This window comes from Bufo bufo, chromosome 1 (assembly GCF_905171765.1).
Source record: "Bufo bufo chromosome 1, aBufBuf1.1, whole genome shotgun sequence".
In the NCBI taxonomy this organism is placed as follows: domain Eukaryota; kingdom Metazoa; phylum Chordata; class Amphibia; order Anura; family Bufonidae; genus Bufo; species Bufo bufo.
Window position 1 is genome coordinate 665,370,911 of NC_053389.1, and position 20,564 is coordinate 665,391,474.

The window sequence follows — 20,564 nt, forward strand, 5'->3', positions numbered from 1 at the left end:
TGGTTCAGAGTGAGCGCAGGAACTCGCTCCATCAGAGTCTTCATCGTCATGCGCCGCATCGCTGTAATCAGCCGGCGCCATTTTGCTGTGTTCGGCCGTTAAGGACAGCTTCCTTTGGAAGAACTTGTTCATGTCCCCATGAGATTTCTTGACCCTCGGGGTGGCCTCCGAGTCTCTCCCTCTTTCTTTACTGAGTTTGCCCATGGTTCAGCAGTAGTAAACGCTATTTTAGCTAATAAGCCGGGTGGTGTGGTGAGGAGCTCTGAGTTCAAGCGTCCTGCACCATGCTCCGTTGGCTCCGCCCCCGATGTGTCCTTTAGTTGAGCCCCACGTTGGCCGCCAAGATTTTGTTAGGAAAATATCCCTTTATCCTATAATTGTTGGAATCCAAATTAAAAAGGGATACGAGCGCTCGCGGAAACTGACATATACATTGTATGTAGTTGTATCAGATTTCTCTTTATTTCAAAGACAAGCTCACAATATATAGGAAAAGACCATCACATGACAAACATGACATTTGCGGTTACAAGATATAAATCATAAGACCATACATATGTTTCCATTCCTCTCCCCCCCCCCCCCCCCCCCGCACTTCCTGAGGTACAGACTGATACCTCTGCTAGAGAGGAAACTGTGAGGAGGGGTGTGTGGGTGCAATCAACACACATAAACTGACTTTTTTACCTTGTTTTTAGACATTATTATCTGCATATAACCTCTTCTATTTAACTCTGTTAAATTCGTTTTTTTTATAAAAATAAAATATTTTGACTTAAATTTACCACTGTCATGAAGTACAATATGTGACGAGAAAACATTCTCAGAATGGCTTAAGTAAAAGTGTTTTAAAGGTATCACCAAATAAAGTGACACATGTCAGATTTGCAAAAAATTGGCTGGTCCTTAAAGGGGTTTCTCATCTCAGACAATGGGGGCGTATCGCTAGGATATGCCCCCATTGTCTTATAGGTGCGGGTCCCACCGCTGGGACCCGCACCTATATCGAGAATGGAGCCCTAAAAAGTGAAGGAGAGCACACTGCGCATGCGCAGCCGCCCTCTATTCATTTCTATGGGGCCGCTGAAAATAGCCGAGTGCTGGCTCGGCTATTGCCGTCTGCCCCATAGAAATGAATGGGAGCATGGGCCGTGCATGCGCGGCACGCTCCCATTCACTTCTATGGGAGAGGCGGGGATTAGCGCTTGGTGGTGGACGGACCCCGGGAAATCTGGGGTCCTCCAGCCACAGTGCTCCCCGCTCCGTTCTCGATATAGGGGACCCTAGTACCGTGGACTGCCTGTGCCTGCGCGATGTAGAAGCTCCTGAGGGCAATTGCTTAAAATTTGTCACTGGGCCCGGCGCATGCCCAGTGACACATTTGAAGCTGTTGCCCTCAGGAGCTTCTACATCGCGCAGGCCGTCCATGGTACTGCACCTGCGTGAGATTTCACATAGCGGAGGGGGGTGGCGGCAAAGAGTTTGGGTGTGGGCAGTTACTTATGCTGGAAGAGGCGTGCTTGGGCACTGTACGGGCGAGTTACTGGGCTCCAGATTAGGATAATAATGCCCCTCTGGGCACCTTGGACACTCATTTGAATAACATAAAAAGTGGGTTTTATCGCTAATGAAACCATGAAACAAAAAATCAAGACTACTGCAAGAAATAAGGTATTTTATTGTACATGGCAGTAGTAACACCTTAATATGTTCAAACCAGGTGACAGATTCCCTTTAAGGGGATAGTCTGCAACCTGGTTTATTTTACTCACTTATATAGCGCTACTCAAAGATAAGGTATCCAAGGACTCCTGCATACGACCGTATCCGTTTTTGTGGTCCGCAAATCACAGATCCTCAAAACATGGATACCAGCTGACCCCATGCTACCATGTTTTTTTTCTCCTGCAGAAATGCCATATCCGTGTCCACAAAACAGACAAGAATAGGACATGTTATATTTTTGCAGGGCCGCAGATCGGGCATACGGATGTGGACAGTACACAGTGTGCTGTCTGCATCTTTTGCAGCCCCATTTAGATGAGTGGGTACGCTGCAAAAAACTCGGATCGGATGCAGACCGAACATACAGTCGTGTGTATGCGCCCTAATGGGAAGATTTCCTCCTGTTCTGTGTTTTTGACCCATACCTGTTTTGGGCTCACAATAATGGATGGAAATAACCGAGGTGTGAACTAGGGCTTATTTGCTGAATCCGGCACTTCCGTTATTTCTGCTTCTATAACGGAGCTGAAGAATGGCGTTCGATAGTGCAGATGTGAACGAAGCCTTAAAAGTATGCACTTTAGAATTATGTCTACTCAGTTATATAGTCTATGGCTGCTACTGTATCTACATACTGTAGATCTTTTATTATACAATTGGCCGTGGTTAATAAAATCTGCTTATCTACGTGAGCGGATATTTGCTCATTAGAACCTGAGGGCCTTGTATAACAATATCGCAGGGCAGAATGAGACTTGGCACCGATGTGGAAATATCACTCATGACCGAAAGTGCAACAGACAAAAACAGGGAACTTCATGTGAGAGATTTGCGCATGCGCCTGGAAAAAAATAAAATAAAAAATAATTCGGCTCAGCGTCGACTGTGGAAGCGTCACTTGTTGCTAGGCAGACGTTGGTAGGAGGATCCGGGAATTGATCCGACACCTCCAGTCAGTGCGCGTCCCTTGCCCCGGGCAGAGCGGTGCAGTGAGGGGGATCAGGAAGCAGCAGGCCTCTCCTTCTTCTGTTTACAGGGAGTCATCGGCCGACAGGAAGTGAAGATCCCAGAAAGCAGCCATTCTGACACATGAAACCCCGCGCCCTGGCTGACTGTCCCGAATGACAGCTGAAATGGAGCTGTCCGGTCTGCTGGGCCTCCTGTTACTGCTGCACGTACCACAGGTAACCGGGAGCTGCCCTGCACTGTCCATATGCTGGGGGAGGGGCTGTGACTACCTGCAGAAGTGGGGCTACAAGGATAGATAGAGAGTAGGAGGTCACTGTCTACATGACTAACCAGTTATGATAGCTGTGCTGGGACTTGTAGTTCCACAGACAGACCTGTCCCTGTGTACAGTGCTTACATCTAGAATACCTGTAATTCTGCCCTGCCGGGGGCCAGTTGTCAGGTGTACCACCCATACTAGGGTCACCTCCGGCCTAACGGGGCTCTGACATCTACTGGATGAGGGGTTACGTGAAGATGATGGGAGTTATACATTATCATATCGCTGACCATTTATCCACATCAATTAACACAGTTTTCTTAACCTGCTGACCCCTCAGAATGAAGACGCCCCAATTTCCGCAGGTTTCGTTTCTCTGGCCCCCCGTAGTCAGCAGGATGCCCCCGGCGCTGGCAGCAGGGGTATGAGAGCATCTGCTGCTTTTTACTCACCTCAGGGACACCACTGAGATAAATGTCCGAAAAACATCCGACACCAAGGTGTCCGATAAAAATGGAGTTTATGAAAGCATATTTAAAATGGCATCCAGCAAATAATTGTATCTTCTCTGCTGTTTTAAAGGGGTTCTCCAACATCAGGACCCCCTTATCATATGTGGAGGCAGGGCGCTGGGGTTCCTCCCGTCACTGGTGCTCCCAGCTCCCTTCTCCCCCACTTTTGGTCCCCACTGGACCAGAAGTGTGACGTGCCATCTACATGTATGTCGTGCCAATCTGTGGCCTCAGCAGTGGCACTTTACTGCTGATTGGCTGGCAGTGGTGACGTGTGCAGATGGCATGTCACACTTCTGGCCCAGCGAGGACAGAAGCGAAGGGCAAGGGATCTCGGTGCCGGAACCAGAGCACCAGATATGGGGGAGCGTACACCCAGACCGCAGATATGAAAAGAGGTCCCAGTGTCAGAGACCCCCTTTAAATATGCTTCAGTTTTTCTGGGACACTGGTGCTGGAAGTTTTTGGGATATGTATCTGACTGGTAGCCAGGGGTTGTCAATAATCATCTGTGGAGCTATTTACTACACTAAGAAATGCTGTAATATCTTCTTACTACAATGTGTATTCCCTGTGGACGGCAAAAATGCTGCAGGACTGCCACGGGAATCCTCAGCTGACCACATGCTGTGTTAAATATTTCTTTTTTTATATATATATTTTTTTTATTGGTGTCTATATTTTGTGGAGAACTTAAAGGGAACCTGTCACCAGGAAAAGCAGTGTAATCTGCAGGCAGGCTGTCGTAAAGCAGGATTAGGGTACTTTCACACTTGCGGCAGAGGATTCCGGCAGGCAGTTCCGTCGCATCCGGATCCGTCACAACGCATGCAAACTGATGGCATTTGTCATACGGATCAGGAACCTGATCCGTATGACAAATGCATTGAAATGCCGGATCCGTCTCTCTCCGGTGCCATCCTGGAAAACGGATCCGGCATTTATTTTTTTCACATTTTTTTGCGGTCTGAGCATGCGCAGACCGCAATGCCAGATCCATTTTGCCGGTACACTCGGGGCCGGATACGGCATTAACTCTTTAAGGACACAGCCATATTTCACCTTAAAGGGGTTCTGCACTTTCATTTAACTGATGATCTATCCTCTGGATAGATCATCAGCTTCTGATCGGCGGGGGTCCGACACCCGGGACCCCCACCGATCAGCTGTTTGAGAAGGCAGTGGCGCTCCAGCAGCGCCGCGGCTTTCTCACTGTTTACCGCCGGCCCACTGACGTCACGACTAGTATCAACTAGCGTGGGCGCAGCTAAGCTCCATTCAAGTGAACAGAGCTTACGCTAGTTGATACTAGTCGTGACATCAGTGGGCCGGCGGTAAACAGTGAGAAGGCCGCGGCGCTGCTGCCTTCTCAAACAGCTGATCGGCGGGGGTCCCGGGTGTCGGACCCCCGCCGATCAGAAGCTGATGATCTATCCAGAGGATAGATCATCAGTTAAATGAAAGTGCAGAACCCCTTTAAGGAATTTTTGAAAATCTGACCAGTGTCACTTTAAGTGGTGATAACTTTAAAACGCTTTGACTTAGGCTACTTTCACACTAGCGTTCGGAGCGGATCCGTCTGATGTTTCATCAGACGGATCCGCTCTGATAATGCAGACGTTCGCATCCGTTCAGAACGGATGCGTCTGCATTAAAACTTAGAAAATTTTCTAAGTGTGAAAGTTGTCTGAGCGGATCCGTTCAGACTTTACATTGTAAGTCAATGGGGAACGGATCCGCTTGAAGATTGAGCCATATTGTGTCATCTTCAAGCGGATCCGTCCCCATTGACTTACATTTTAAGTCTGGACGGATCCGCACGGCCAGGCGGACACCCGAACGCTGCAAGCAGCGTTCAGGTGTCCGCTCACTGAGCGGAGCGGAGGCTGAACGCTGGCAGGCGGATGCATTCTCAGTGGATCCGCCTCCACTGAGAATGCATTGGGGCCAGACGGATGCGTTCGGGGCCGCTCGTGAGCCCCTTCAAACGGAGCGCACGAGCGGACACCCGAACGCTAGTGTGAAAGTAGCCTTATCCAGGCCATTCTGAGATTGTTTCTTCGTCACATATTGTACTTCATGACACTGGTAAAATGAAGTAAATAAAAATCATTTTTATTTATAAAAAAATACCAAATTTAGCAAAAATTTTGAAAAAATTGCAAATTTCCAAGTTTCAATTTCTTAACTTCTATAATACATAGTAATACCTCCAAAAATAGTTATTACTTTACATTCCCTATATGTTTGAAATCTTTTTTTTTATTAGACAAAGATCATAATTCAATAAAGCAATCCAAAGTTGAGTGAGTCACATCGTTATGGAAGCAAGGCATACATCATCAAGGGCATAGCCTAACAATACATGTAAACACGAGGTGACCACTCATCTGAGACCAAATAGTCTCATTAGATAAATGATCTTACAGAAACAAGAATGTTGTACAAAACAAGTGAATAGAGCTAATGGCTCTAACACTGTGTCACCTCATGTAATAAACTACAATCCGCATAGTGTTTGAGAATGAAAATATAGCTTATTGCATCAACTAAATCTTCAAACATATCAGTTCTGGTCAAAATCTATTGGTGAGGGAGATAAACAGGTATGTTGGGAGGAGGCAAGGGGGGGGGGGGGGGGTGTCTCAAAAAGTGGCCAGAATGGACATCTCGCCTTTCATAGGTTAAGTAGTAGCGGGTTGCAATGAGTTCAGGTATTCCGCTCTATAGTGCAGCCAAGGCTGCCAGATCTGTAGGAAGCGGTCTCTGTTATGGTATGTCCACCCAATCAGTTCCTCCATTTGGCATATCTGGTGGACCCTATCTCTCCACATATCCAGGGTCGGGGGGTCTACTGACCTCCATTTCATAGGGATCAGAAGTTTAGCAGCCATCAGCAAGTGTGTGGTCAGGTTATGTTTCCCAGGGCGAAAAACTGGGGTAGGTAACCAGAGTAGTATTAATTGGGCTGTGTGCTTCAAGGACGTGCTACAAATCATATTTATAGTACGCTCCACTTCCGCCCAGAAATTATGGATGCCTGAACACGTCCACCAAATATGAGAAATGGAGCCAGTGGCAATATTGCATCGCCAGCACAAATCTGTGGGGAGCAACTGGATTTTATATAGAAATTCAGGTGCCCTATGCCACCTGAATGCTACCTTAACAGAGTTTTCTTGTATTTTTATACATTTAGAAAAGCCGTGTGAACACTTTTGGATCCATTTCCTATCGGCTTCATTTAAAGTGAGTTGCAGTTCCCTTTCCCAGTCAGCTACCCATGGCGGGGGCTTGGAGTCCCTGGCATTGAGGATTTGTCTGTATATAAGAGTGGTGCATTTATGAGGCAAACGTGGGAGTAAAACAAAATTTTCCAGCCACGTTGGGTCTGCTAAGGGGACTTGAACTGTCTACACATGGACTCAAAATCATTTCTCTGAATAAAGTTTTTCCCCAGGTCTATATCGCCTGAAAGGGTGTTGAAGAAATCAACAGTAGCTTCAAGTCTCCCTAAATCTCCCAATCTATGATTTGACAGTGAAAGCCATATATCAGAGGGATATTTAATTTGGGGGCACAAAAGAGTGGGTAATACTGAGATAGGAGCCAGGGGGGAAATCTTACTTTGCCCTGAATTAAGTTCCTTTGATCTGTGGCAGGTGTGTAACATTCCTCTGGTGAGTACACTGTCAATTTTGGTCTCTCCCCCGGATGCCCCAGGTAGCCATATTCTATGAAACGAGTCTTTGCCCAAGAGGGCCAACTCCAAGTCGATATGCATATATTGAGACTTACATCTAGTCATTGAAAGCCATCTTTCTAGGTTAATGGCTTGTATATAGGTTGGAAGATCTGGGAGAGAGATGCCACCTTGTTTTTTTTCCTGCGAGAGAGCAAGCGGAAGGACATTCTAGGGTGACCTCCATTCCAGAGGTATTTACTCATAATGGATTGAACTCTATTTATAAAGTTGCCAGGAATTAATATGGGAAGGGCTCTAAGGGTGTACATAAGCAATGGGAGAATATAGGTGGTCAGGACATTTTTCCTACCTAGCCAGGTGGATCATTTTAGTTTTTGGGGACGTTACAAGGCTTAGAAGTTTAGAAGCAAATCTTGAAATTTTTCCTAAATTTTCAAAAACCCAATTTTTAGGGACCAGTTCAGGTCTGAAGATACTTTGTGAGGCTTACATAATAGAAACCACCCAAAAATGACCCAATTCTAGAAACTACACCCCTCAAGGTATTCAAAACAGATTTTACAAACGTCGTTAACCCTTTAGGTGTTCCACAAGAGTTGGCAAATTTTCCATTTTTTCCAGTAACGAAGCAAGGTTTAACAGCTAAACAAAATGCTATATTTATTGCCCCGATTCTGTAGTTTGCAGAAACACCCCATATGTGGCCGTAAACTACTGTACGGGCACACGGTAGGGCGTAGAGGGAAAGGTGCGCCGTATGGTTTTTGGAAGGCAGATTTTTTATTTACACCATGTCCCATTTGATGCACCCCTAGAGTAGAAACTCCATAGAAGTGACCCCCTTCTAAGAAACTGCACCCCTCAAGGTATTCAAAACTGATTTTACAAACTTTGTTAACCCTTTAGGTGTTGCACAAGAGTTATTGGCAAATGGAGATGAAATTTGAGAATTTAAATTTTTGGGCAAATTTTCCATTTTAATCCATTTTTTCCCGTAAGAAATCAAGGGTTAACAGACAAACAAAATGCTATATTTATTGCCCCGATTCTGTAGTTTGCAGAAACACCCCATATGTGGCTGTAAACTACTGTACGGGCACACAGTAGGGCGTAGAAGGAAAGGTGCGCCGTGTGGTTTTTGGAAGGCAGATTTTGCTGGACAGGTTTATTTACACCATGTCCCATTTGAAGCCACCCTGATGCACCCCTAGAGTAGAAACTCCATAAAAGTGACCCTATTTTGGAAACTACGGGATAAGGTGGCAGTTTTGTTGGGACTATTCTTAGGGTACATATGATTTTTGGTTTATCTATATTACATTTTTGTGAGGCAAGGTTACCAAAAATAGAAATTCTGAAATTTCATCTCCATTTGCCATAAACTGTTGAGGAACACCTAAAGGGTTAATAAAGTTTGTAAAATCAGTTTTGAATACCTTGAGGGGTGTAGTTTCTTAGATGGGGTCTCTTTTATGGAGTTTCTACTCTAGGGGTGCATCAGGGGGGCTTCAAATGGGACATGGTGCCAAAAAAAAAAAGGCCATCAAAATCTGCCTTTCAGAAACCATACGGCGTTCCTTTCCTTCTGCGCCCTGCCGTTTGGTCATACAGCAGTTTACGACCACATATGGGATGTTTACTTTAACTGTAGAATCAGGGTAATAAATATTTGGCTGTTAACCCTTGCTTTGTTACTGGAAAAAAAAAAGATTAAAATGGAAAAAAACTTTTTTATTAAATTTTTTTGACCGTGTTCATCTGAGGGGTTAGGGGGGGTATTTTTATAGAGCAAATTCTTACGGATGCGGCGATACCTAATATGTCTACTTTTAAAAAATTTGTTTGTTTTATACTATATTATCTTTTTATAAGCAAAAAAAAAAAAACATTTTAGTATCTCCATAGTCTAAGAGTCATTTTTTTTTTTTTTTTTTCGTTTTAGTGTCCCAAGTCTAAGAACCAGTTTTGTATCGGATTGTCAGTGGTTAAATTGGGATATAAATTAAGTACTCAATGGAAGTGTGGTACTGCCTGAAGCAACCGTCAGTACAGAGGCCCGGATGATCGGGGCACGTGTCACACTGAGTGGTGGTGTCCTTCCGTATCCCCCTCCTGTGACACACTCTGCACTTTTTTTTGGGTCCGTCCCTTCTTTCCAGTTTGAGGGACCCGGGGACCACACCTGGAAAGTGTTGGCCAGGGATGATCCGGGCGCCTCCAGTTCCCGAGGTACTCCGGCCTGCTCTTTCCCGGTCTGAAAAGATCAGGTCCTTGAGGACTGCCTCATAGAACTGAAGGAATGTCCCTGTGTTGCCACTCCGGGACAGCACAAAAGAGTTGTACAAGGAAACCTGCACCAAGTAGACCGCAACTTTTTTGTACCATGCCCGGGTTTTGCGCATGGCATTATATGGCTTGAGGACTTGATCAGAGAGATCGACTCCTCCCATATACCGATTATAGTCGATAATATAATCGGGCTTGAGGACCGTTGCCGCGGTACCTCGCACAGGGACAGGGGTGATGCGATTACCGTGAATTGTGGACAGTACAAGGACATCCCTCTTGTCCTTATATCTGACCAGCAACAGGTTTCCAGCGGTAAGGGCACGGGTCTCACCCCTGGGAATAGGTACCTGGAGGGGGTAGGTAGGGAGGCCGCGTTGATTTTTCCGCATGGTCCCACAAGCGGACGTGGATCTGGCGGCGAGGGACTCGAACAAGGGGATACTAGTATAAAAGTTATCCACGTACAGGTGGTAACCTATCTAGCAGTGGGTGCATAAGGTCCCACACAAGTTTCCCGCTAACACCCAGAGTGGGGGGACATTCCGGGGGTTGAATACGGGAATTTCGCCCCTCGTACACACAAAACTTGTAAGTGTACCCTGAGGTACTCTCACAAAGTTTGTACAGCTTCACGCCATACCTCACCAGGAGTCTCCCCTTAAAAGCAATGAGAGACTCATCAACCGCGACCTCCCTTCCAGGTACATAGGCCTGTACAAATTTGGCCCCAAAGTGATCGATGACCGGCCTGAGTTTGTACAGGCGGTCATAGGCAGGATCACCTTGGGGGGGACATTCTGCATTATCTGAATAATGCAGGCATTTCCGCATGGCCTCAAACCGGGAGCGTGTCATGGCCGTACTGTAAAGTGGGGTCTGGTAGAGGACGTCCCCACTCCAGTAATGCCTGACACTAGGTTTCTTGACTAGGCCCATGTGTAGCACGAGGCCCCAAAATGTCCTCATCTCGGCTGCACTGACCGGAGTCCAGCCACCGGGCCTAGCCAAAAAGGAGCCCGGGTGTTGAGCAACAAACTGTTGGGCGTACAGGTTTGTTTGCTCCACCATTAGATTTACAAAGTGGTCACTGAAAAAAAGACTAAAATAGTCATATTCAGTGAAGCCCACTGTGGAAATCTGGATTCCTGGTTGGCCTACAAAATCAGGAATCACGGGCTCAAAACGCTCTGGGGTATACCAGACAAGTTCACCGGCAGGGGGCTCCAGTGGACTTAACTGGTGGGCCGGAAAACTAGTACAAGTCCCAGAGTTGCTCGTACTAGGTTGGGCCACAGGGTCCCTAGCATGGCGGTCCCCTTGCTCGCCGCCTTGGGGGAGGACGCGGATGACAAAAGGAAAGTGGGGTCATACTCGTCCTCACTGGGACTCTCTGAGTCGGAGGCAAGCTGGGCGTATGCCTCCTCGGCCGAGAACATCCGGCACCATAGGGGAGTGTGTGTGTGCGTGCATGATAAACTTTATTTGGTGTGGGGGCACGGGTGTTCGCGAACTCACCCTAAACCTAACAGACTAAAAAAAGGCCATAAAATGTGAAAAAAATATACAAAAATTCTAAATCGCTAATCAACCGTCTGAAGTTGATCAGCGGTGGGGTGTGCGATGCGCTAACAGTGGCCGGACGCTTGCGCCCAAAAAAAAAGTTGTGGGGGGGGGCAGGGGGGCAAGCTGCAGCACCCCTGGGGGGTTTAGGGTCACACAGCTGTGACCCCAGACACCTGATCTAGGGCGATGTAATCAGAAAAGTTTTTGTTTTTTTCTTCCACTAACTTTCCCGGAATATCCATGCCTAACCTAACCTTTCCCTAAATACCTGGGTGCACAGATGGGGGTGCTGGGGCACAGATGGGGTGCTGGATGACGATCCTGAGCTCTGAACAGATGGGGGTGCTGGCTGGAGATCCGATGCAGATGTAATTTGAAATGCCTGCCCGCCCAGCCGACCAATGAGAGGCGATCCTGACAGGTGATGTCACATCACCTCTCAGGATCGCAGGTCGGTGATTGGTGGTGTATTATCACACCACTGATCATCATCCTGTTCCGGGTTATCCGGTCCCCAGAGACCCGAATAACCCGGAAATGCAGCAAACCGCAGGTCTGAATTGACCTGCGGTTTGCTGCGATCGCCTACACGGGGGGGGTCACCGGACCCTCCGGCGCATTGTCCCCAGGTGCCTGATCGGAAATACATAAGACGTACCGGTACGCCCTGTGTCCTTAAGTACCGGGACATCAGGGCATACCGGTACGCCCTATGTCCGGAACAGGTTAATGCATGTCAATGGGAAAAAATGAAGGATCCGGCATTCCGGCAAGAGTTACGGAATTTTGGCCGGATATAAAACCGTAGCATGCTGCAGTATTATCTCCGTCCTGAAAAGGCAAAAAGACTGATCTGAAGACATCCTGATGCATCCTGAACGGATTGCTCTCCATTCAGAATGCATTAGGATAAAACTGATCAGTTCTTTTCCGGTATAGAGCCCCCAGGACGGAACTCAATGCTGGAAAAGATGTAAATCTTGCCAAATTGGAGCTATGCGAACAGCTGCTGGGAGTCACGGAAGCAGCATAGGTTGTTCTGCTACACCGGTTGCCTGCTCTGCTGTTTCTATAAGGGTTTATGCACACGACCGTATGTATTTTGCGGTCCGCAAAACACGGATCCACAAAAAATACGGATGACATTCGTGTGCATTCCGTATTTTGCGGAACGGAACAGCTTGCCCCTAATAGAACAGTGCTATCCTTGTCCGTAATGCGGACAATAATACATATTCTTTTTTTTTTTTTTTTTTTCGGATTGGACATACAGAAACGGAATGCACACTGAGTCACTTCCTTTTTTTGCACACAGATTGAAATGAATGGTTCTGCATATGGTCCGCAAAAAAAACACACAGACACGGAAAGAAAGTACGTTTGTGTGCATGAGCCCTAAGGCAGAAGTGCTTCCTGGTCTGTGCCTCCCCGCCACAAAAGACAGGACATGTCCTATCTTTCGCCGCATCTTGCAGATCGCGGACCTATTGAAGTCAATGGGTCTGCACCACGACACGGAGTGCACACTTCTCGTGCCCGTGTTTTGCTGCTCCAAGGTTTGTGGTCTGCAACACGGGCACAGCCAACATACGTTCGTAGGCTAATTTCAGGCCAGCGTATCCAGTGCAGGAAAACTGCGTCTGAGCACGATTTCCCTTTATGGACACTGCTCCTTTCACACAACTGCACGGCATTATAATGCTGCGTGTCTCTGCTTGACCTATTTGGGCCAATTCCATTTTTTTGGCCCCCCCCTTTTTTTTTTTTTTTTTGCAAACAGTGTGCCGACTAATGTTTTCTTCATGCCATTTTTCCACTGTAGAAGAAGGTGTTGTGAAATTGAATGGGAAAAAAAAAAAAACGGCAAGTGCTACAGCATGCTGCGTCTTTAAAAAGTAGTCTGAATCGCTACCTAATGAACAAAAGCGATAGCAAAAATATTTAAAAAATACTTGTGTGTCTCGCGTTTCATATTTCTCATAGACCTTCAGCTAACATCTGCAGGTGGACTTTTTACAGTAAAAAAGCACAAAAAGTGCAGAAAAATGCCTGCAAAAACCTTCCAGAGTAGAAAGCGGCTGATAAAGAACATTATGAGAAAATTAGATTGTGGAATACACTGCTGAACATTACTATATTATGTGCCGTAATGACATAATGTAATAAACCAGTGTATACTGACAAATGAAGCGCAAAACCCTAACGTGTGAATAGCCTGGGTAGTAGCAGACTTAGGCCTCATGCACACGACAGTTGTTTTTCTCGGCCTCCGTTCTGTTTTTTTTGTGGATAGGATGGGAACCCATTTATTTCAATGGGTCAGCAAAAAAATACTGATAGTTCATCCGTTTGTGTTCCGCGTCCATTGTCCGTGTTTCCCTTCAGCAAAAAAAATAGTGCATGTCCTACTTTTTTCACATTTGCAGACAAGGATAGGCATTTATTACAAGGGATCTGTGGAAAAAAACGGATCCTCCCAAAAAAACGGATGCCGCATCTGGTTTTTTTTTGCGGACGCAAAAAACAACTGTCGTGTGCATGAGGCCTTACATTGATTACTTGCCATGTAGAAATGCCTGGTCCCTGAGGATATGTGATGTTGTTTCATCCTGGTTTGGACTCATGCACACGGCCGTTGTTTTGGTCCGCATCCGAGCCGCCGTTTTGGTGGCTCGGATGTGGACCCATTCACTTCAATAGGGCCGCAAAAGATGCAGACAGCACTCCGTGTGCTGAACGCATCCGTTGCTCCGTTCCGTGGCCCCGCTAAAAAAAAATATAACATGTCCTATTCTTGTCTGTGCTTTGCGGACAAGAATAGGCATTTATATTAAAGGCTGTCCGTGCCGTTCCAAAAATTGCGGAACGCGCACGGACGCCATCAGTGTTTTGTGGATCGGCAATTTGCACACCACGGTCGTTTGCATGGGGCCTTTTACATGGCGGGATTGTCAGAAGCCAGTTGTTCTTTGTCCTGGACTGACTTCTAGTACTAGAAAACTAATTGGTGTTTTCTTTTTGGGCCCCAGGGCTGTAGAGAAGTACAAGAACCAGGCATGGCTGCCCTAGCTAAGGCTAGTTTCACACGGCGTATTCAGTGTGTGAAATGCGCTCCACGTAACGGCAGTATTTCTGAACACTGCTTCTGAGACAGGAATTCGCGGCATTATAATGATTTATAAAGCTGTGGGTTCCTGGCCAACCTTGGCTGTAGTGGATTGTAATTGCATAATGCCATCAGTACAATTCAGTACAGCCGAGGACGCGCAGGATTACACAGCATTATAATGCTGTGAGTTTGTGTCGCAGGAGCAGTGTTCAGTCCGGGAAATACTGCTGTCACACGGAGAGTATTTCACACACTTAATAGGCTTTTGTGCAATTGGCCTCACTAACAACAATTTTCAGTAAGACCGCTTTCACATGGTCCATATTTGGTCGTTATTGTTCATCATTTTTTGTTAGCCAAAACAGGAGTGGGACCTTCACACGTGGCAGATTCTGTTGCCGAAATTTTTGGAACTGAAAATTACTTCCATTCATTTTAACGGGTCTGTTTTGGCGGCATGCACATGGACTTCTGCAGGCCCCTTTTCAGTCGCACAAATCTCTCCAATAAAATCTGCCGTGTGTGAAGACACCTTTAGAGTAATCAAGGGAAACCAAATTTTCCATCCCTGGATGTTAAAACAGCTTATACTCCACAGATGGGTGTCTCTGGTTTGGCCGATGTCCATTCCTGATCATGTTTCAAGGGTCTTAAATAGGTCAGCCATTGTCTTAAAGGGCTTCTCCGGGCTTTAAATATTGATGACCTATCCTCCGGGTGTCGGACCCCCACCGAAACACTGCACACATCAAATTTTTATATTTTTTTTAAAGCCCAAGACCCCCAAGTGTGCTACCTGGTAGTGATTAGGGAGGTATCATAGCGGATCCTCTGGATAATCTCCACCGGTTATTACTAGTACACCAGTCTACCATCTGTATTACACTTAAGAGGCTTAACAGCAAACCAATGGAAGGATGGCAGCATTAATTAACGCAGTGTCAGAATTAACAAGTCAGGCATCAGGAGTCATGTATTCCTGGATTATATACTCACATTACCTCCCTTTACAATCCAGTAGTTATGTTGCCCTCAGTGAAATTTCAACCATTTTATTAGTCAAGAAATGTTCATGTCCTGCTGGGCAACAGCATCAGATTTAGTCCACATGCACACGTTCTGGTCCGGGAAACACATCATCATGTGAGTACAGTACAATAGACCTGCAGTCAGAGCAGCATTGTAAATCACTATGATGCAGTGAGTCAGTCTGGGAAATGCTGCTGACACACAAGCAGTGTTTCATGGGGGGCACTTTTTTTTTTTTTCTTCATTTTAGTTAAAGGGGTTGTCCCACGAAAAATATTCTACAGTTTTCAAACCAGCACCTGGCTATGAATACTTTTGTAATCAAATGGAATTTAAAATTTAGCAAAGCCAGTGAGTTACTCAATAAAATGTATCTGGCTGTCTTTTTTTTTTCTTTTTTTCTTATTTGTTTGTCCGGCTTGCTGACATGGCCGCACATGCTCAGTTTCATCCTTCAACTGCCTCCTGAGCAGTGATGGGGAGAGCGGAGACACGCCCCCTGAGCTGCAGCAGAAAAGACACTCCCCTGAGCTGCCAGTTTGATATAAATCTAGCAGAGCAATGAATGTGGAGATCTGTGGATCCATGTGATTGATTTTTATTTATTTTTTTACATTAGTCATGGGATAACCCCTTTAATAAAAGGGTTTTTAAGGATTTTTATACTGATGACCTGTCCTCTGGTTCAGTCATCAGTATGTGATTGGTGGGGGTCTGACACCTGAGACCTCTGATCAGCTATTTGAGAAGGCATCGGTGCTCCTGTGAGCTCTGCAGCCTTCTTTGTGTTCACCAAGCACAGTGCCGTACATTGTATAGCGGCTGTGCTTGGTATCCCCCCATTCACTCGACTGGGCTTGAGCTGCGCATAGGCATAAACGTTTTGTCACTCGGCCTTGGAAAAGCAGATAACAGGCCACGGCGCTCACAGGACCCTGACTGTTGAGATACTAATGACCTATAGGGGATAGGTGATCAGTATAAAAATCTCAGAAAACCCCTTTAATAGTCATATTCTCCATGATTGGTATCCATTTGTGCACTAACAGCTGGTAGACATGCTAATAAGATGTGCAGCAGCATAGCCATGCTTCTCAGAAGGTACACACACTTGGGGAAAGTCTGCTTCCACCTTTTTAAAGGGGTTCTGTGTGGGGTCTTGAGGATTGGTCGTCAGTTGTAAAGCCTTGGAAAACACCTTTAAGGTTGGCGTGGTGGTGGACATGGGTTTGGAATACTGTTTGAGGGCAGGGCTGAATTATCCTAGAAGCCCATACATTTTAGGCACTACTATCCGTGTTCAGCGTCCGGTTACCTCCAGAACAAAACTGGAGCTAGATAGGTGAGAGGCAACTAGACCCCAGGTATTCAGCATTAAAGGGATATTGTGGTTGTAAGAATGGATAGGGGATAATAAGGACCACCACCAATCATATCCTGAAATGAATGCAGTACAGTAATTGGATAGAGGATAACTTGTTATAACCAGAATCTCCATTTAACCCTCCAACCTCAAAAACTATGGAATCTTAAAATTAACAATTTCAATTACGTAGACCACCAGGGATTTATACATTAACCCCATCACTGCCCTAAATCACCAGATGTACTGTAAGCAATCTCTTCACTGCTCTAGACCACCCAGGATCCTTAAATTAAGGCCTCATGCACATGAACATATTTTCTTTTTGTGTCCGTTCATTTTTTTTTTTTTTTTTGCGGACCGTATGCGGAACCATTCATTTCAATGGGTCCGCAAAAAAAGGAAGGTACTTCGTGTGCATTCCGTTTCCATATTTCTGTTCTGCAAAATCATAGAGCATGTCCTATTATTGTCCACACATGGATCAGTTTTTTGCGGACAGCAAAATGCATCCGGTCGTGTGCATGAGGCCTAGTAACCTGTCAACATTTTTATGCCACATGAACTATAAGCAGCATGAAATATTGGTTTGTGTATGGTGACCAATATGCCAGGCATACCAACCCAAGTGGACACTTCCAACCATGCCCAGCGAGTTTTAAAACTGAGGGAGATTTACCATGAGGGGAATTTTTAAGGTCATCTATGCAGGAGTCTAACACTTCTGTATTGAGATGTTACTCCACTTTCTACAACACCCCCCTCGACAGGCTAACAACACTCACTTTCCCTCCCACTTTTGAAAACTGGCTTGAGTGGAGTAAGAGTCCAAAAAGTCATACAGCCCTATTTTGTGACTCTTAGAAGCCAGAATTCAGGGATAAAAACTCCTGTGTTTTCTTTGATATACGGCATTATTTCAGAGTAAGGCCTCATGCACACGGCCGTGCCGTTTACTGCGGATCCGCAAAAAAACGGAAGCCGCCCGTGTTGCCTTCCGCAATTTGCCAAACGGAACGGGCGCTGGCAATATAAATGCCTATTCTTGTCCGCAAAGCCCAGACAAGAATAGGACAGGTTATATTTTTTTAGCGGGGCCGCGGAACGGAGCCACGGATGTGGACAGCACACGGAGTGCTGTCCGCATCTTTTGCGGCCCCATTGAAGTAAATGGGTCCGCATCCGAGCTGCCAAAACGGCGGCTCGGATGTGGACCCAAACAACGGTCGTGTGCATGAGGCCTAAAGCATATTTATTTGTAAAGGTGGAGCCTATCAGTATGTCATACTGCCTGTTGTTCAGAAACTGTTGACAGGTTCTCTTTAACCTCCTCACTGCAAAAGACCACCATAGATACATCGGTTAACCCTCCTCCTGAAGAAACCTGTAAAGGGTAGAATACTTACCTGCTCTATGGCCTCGACTGCCTTGCGTGGGTCCCCCCGCTGCCAATATCTGCTTTGACACCGCTGCAGCCAAATCGCTGTCCGCAGTCAGTGACCTGTCTTGCCGATTGGTCATGTGATGCAAGGGGGGCAGGTCACCCCTGCGGCCAGCGATTGGCTGCAGCGGTGTCAAAGCAGATATTGACAGCAGGGGACCCTAGCGAAGCAGCTGAGGTTGGGGTGCAGGTAAGTATGTTTCCCTTGCAGATCCCTTAAAAGGTGGCCAACCTCTTTAATGCCTCAGATCACCAGGCATACAGATATTAACCCCTTCACAATAACTTTCACTGTCTAGACCTAGATGCTGATGTCTAGGAGTGAACAAACCCATTTCAAAGGTTAGGCCTCTTGAATACAGCCATGTTACAGGCCCATGTTGTATGAATCAGGTTTTTGGTGCATATTGTGCATTTTCACTGCATGTAACATAAGAGAGACGTTCCCTTCCTGGGAGCAAATATTCTAGAGGGGACACTGTGGTGTCTAATGGCGACACTATACGGTTGCACTTTGAGTGTCTTCAGGCGCAGCGCACTCTACTATGTTTATTTCATAGGAAATATGTGGTGACAGGTTCTCCTTGTGTTAGTTTTTGCATATAGAATGGCAAAAGACATTTTCCTTTGCGTCTCCCTCTATTTGCTTTGTTGAGAAAATACTTCAAGGTAAGTCTCAGAATTTGCCTTTCCTTTGTCAAATAAAGTGAGAACGTGAGGGAAGCCTGCGGCGTATTTGTTTGATACGGTCTCATACAAAGCTGTATTTATTTTACAGATCCGTGCAACTCAAGGTATTTTACATGCAGTTGACGGGGGATCGAATTCTGCGAAAGATTATTGCATCACATACAATTCTTCATGGACGTCACTCCCAACATCTTACACCAATGCTGTGAGTTTACTGCACTAGATATACACATGTATGTCTGTCCTGAGAAATTACTGTAGTGAGATAATGGGACAGATTTACTATTTAACTTTTTTTTATTTATTTTTTTATGCATTTATGAAGAGTTTTACACTTTGACATTTTTTTTATACCATGTCCAAATAGGAGTGAGACTTGGCGGAAATGGGGATGGCTTTGTGGGAAAGGTGGTGTGGCTTAAAAAGCGCCAGAAGTTTGTTGTAAAACTATGCCAACAAATAGGTGGTGAAAAGTTACATTAGACAATCTAAAGGTGGACCAGATATATAATCCAGCATCAGACACTGTGATTAATCTGGCACAGTTTAAGACTGTCTGCCTTACTATTAGACGGTATTTGTAAATCTGCCCCAATTTCTCCTATATTTCCATGCGCACATAGTAACTATTCCTTCTGAGCAGTAGTATCTATTGTTTAGTTGGGAAAAACTGCCACAACTTTTAGGGGCCGTTCACCTAGCATTTTTTAATGGTAGAATTTAGGCGTGGACACCGTGCCAAAATTTAGCCAGCGGCTGCATTGTTTCTGACTTGCCGAGAAGGGAACGGTGAACGGCCCCTTAAAGGGGTTATCCAACATTACATCAGAATGGCTGATCCCCTGTGATCATACTTACCTGGTCCCTGCCCCTGAGTTTGGTCTGTACTACTCTGCATCTGGGTTTTCCAGCTATGCTGCCCTTGTGTCACATGACCATTTGAAATTTGTTTTGGGTCTGATTCAATGAATTTTACAAAAAATTCCATTTGGACCCAAATCAATTCTACATCGATCAAATATGCACCAGTTGCTCTGAAAATTGGTATATAACTTACTATGATCTTGCAGAATAAATGCAGTATGAGTCCTAGATAGAGATGGAGAGGGATATTAAGAGAATATATGTGATTCGTCTGGTGGGTACTCTTTCTCAGAATGGAGAGTGGCTAGTATGCATGAGGAGTATTGTTGGGCAGGCACTGCTGCTATTGGTTTCCGGGCAAAAATATGTGAAAATTAGCATATCTTACTTCTGCTGGAAAGGTAATTTGCTTATCTTTGGATTTCTGGGAAATACATTTAAAATACCTTTCCTGAGCAAACGGAATTTGAGAAGTTTTGCGTAGCCCATAATACATCTCGCATATAGTAGGCAGTCTCCTTAATAAAAAATAGTACTAGCCCAGAGGCCCCGAAGGCCTCTTGGGTAAAACAAAAAACCCCCACAAAAAAAACAACATTGCTCTGTCTTGGTCTGATAAAGGGAAATCTCTTGGAAAGAGAAATTTGCAGGTGGCTTAGCTATTTTTCTAGTTATGCTTGAAGGCCTGTTTAAAAGGTCAGTCAATGATTTGGTTTGGCCACGCTACATCAGCTGATGTTAGACAATCAGATTTCTTTTCCACTTGGAAAGAAGGCTGCATTGTGTGTGTTTTTCATATGTTAGCTAGCTTTGTCTTCTTGCAACATGAAAGTGCATCCTCATGCCTTGGTGTCAGTCTGAAAGAAACTGTAATAAAATGACTTGTTTTTAGGATTTATGCACTCAACTGTATCCATTTTGCTCTCAGGAAACCACAGATCCACAAATACCTTCTGTGTGCAATCCGCAGTCCCAATATGGAAATTGTTATTCTTGTTCGCAAAACAGACAAAAATCAGAAGAATAGCAATTTCTATAATAGGAC

At 45.5% G+C, this 20,564-nt stretch overlaps 1 protein-coding gene across 2 annotated transcripts in view; it reads left to right on the forward strand.

The window, feature by feature from the left end:
* Positions 1-2,642: 2,642 nt before the first annotated feature.
* Positions 2,643-20,564, forward strand: part of SPPL2A (signal peptide peptidase like 2A) — a 59,494-nt gene continuing 41,572 nt past the window's right edge. For both annotated transcript variants that reach the window (XM_040414035.1, XM_040414036.1), the window contains exons 1-2: positions 2,643-2,909; positions 18,744-18,860. In XM_040414035.1, the coding sequence (XP_040269969.1) occupies positions 2,847-2,909; positions 18,744-18,860 (180 nt within the window). In that variant the 5' untranslated portion in view covers positions 2,643-2,846. The remainder of the gene's footprint in view (positions 2,910-18,743; positions 18,861-20,564) is intronic.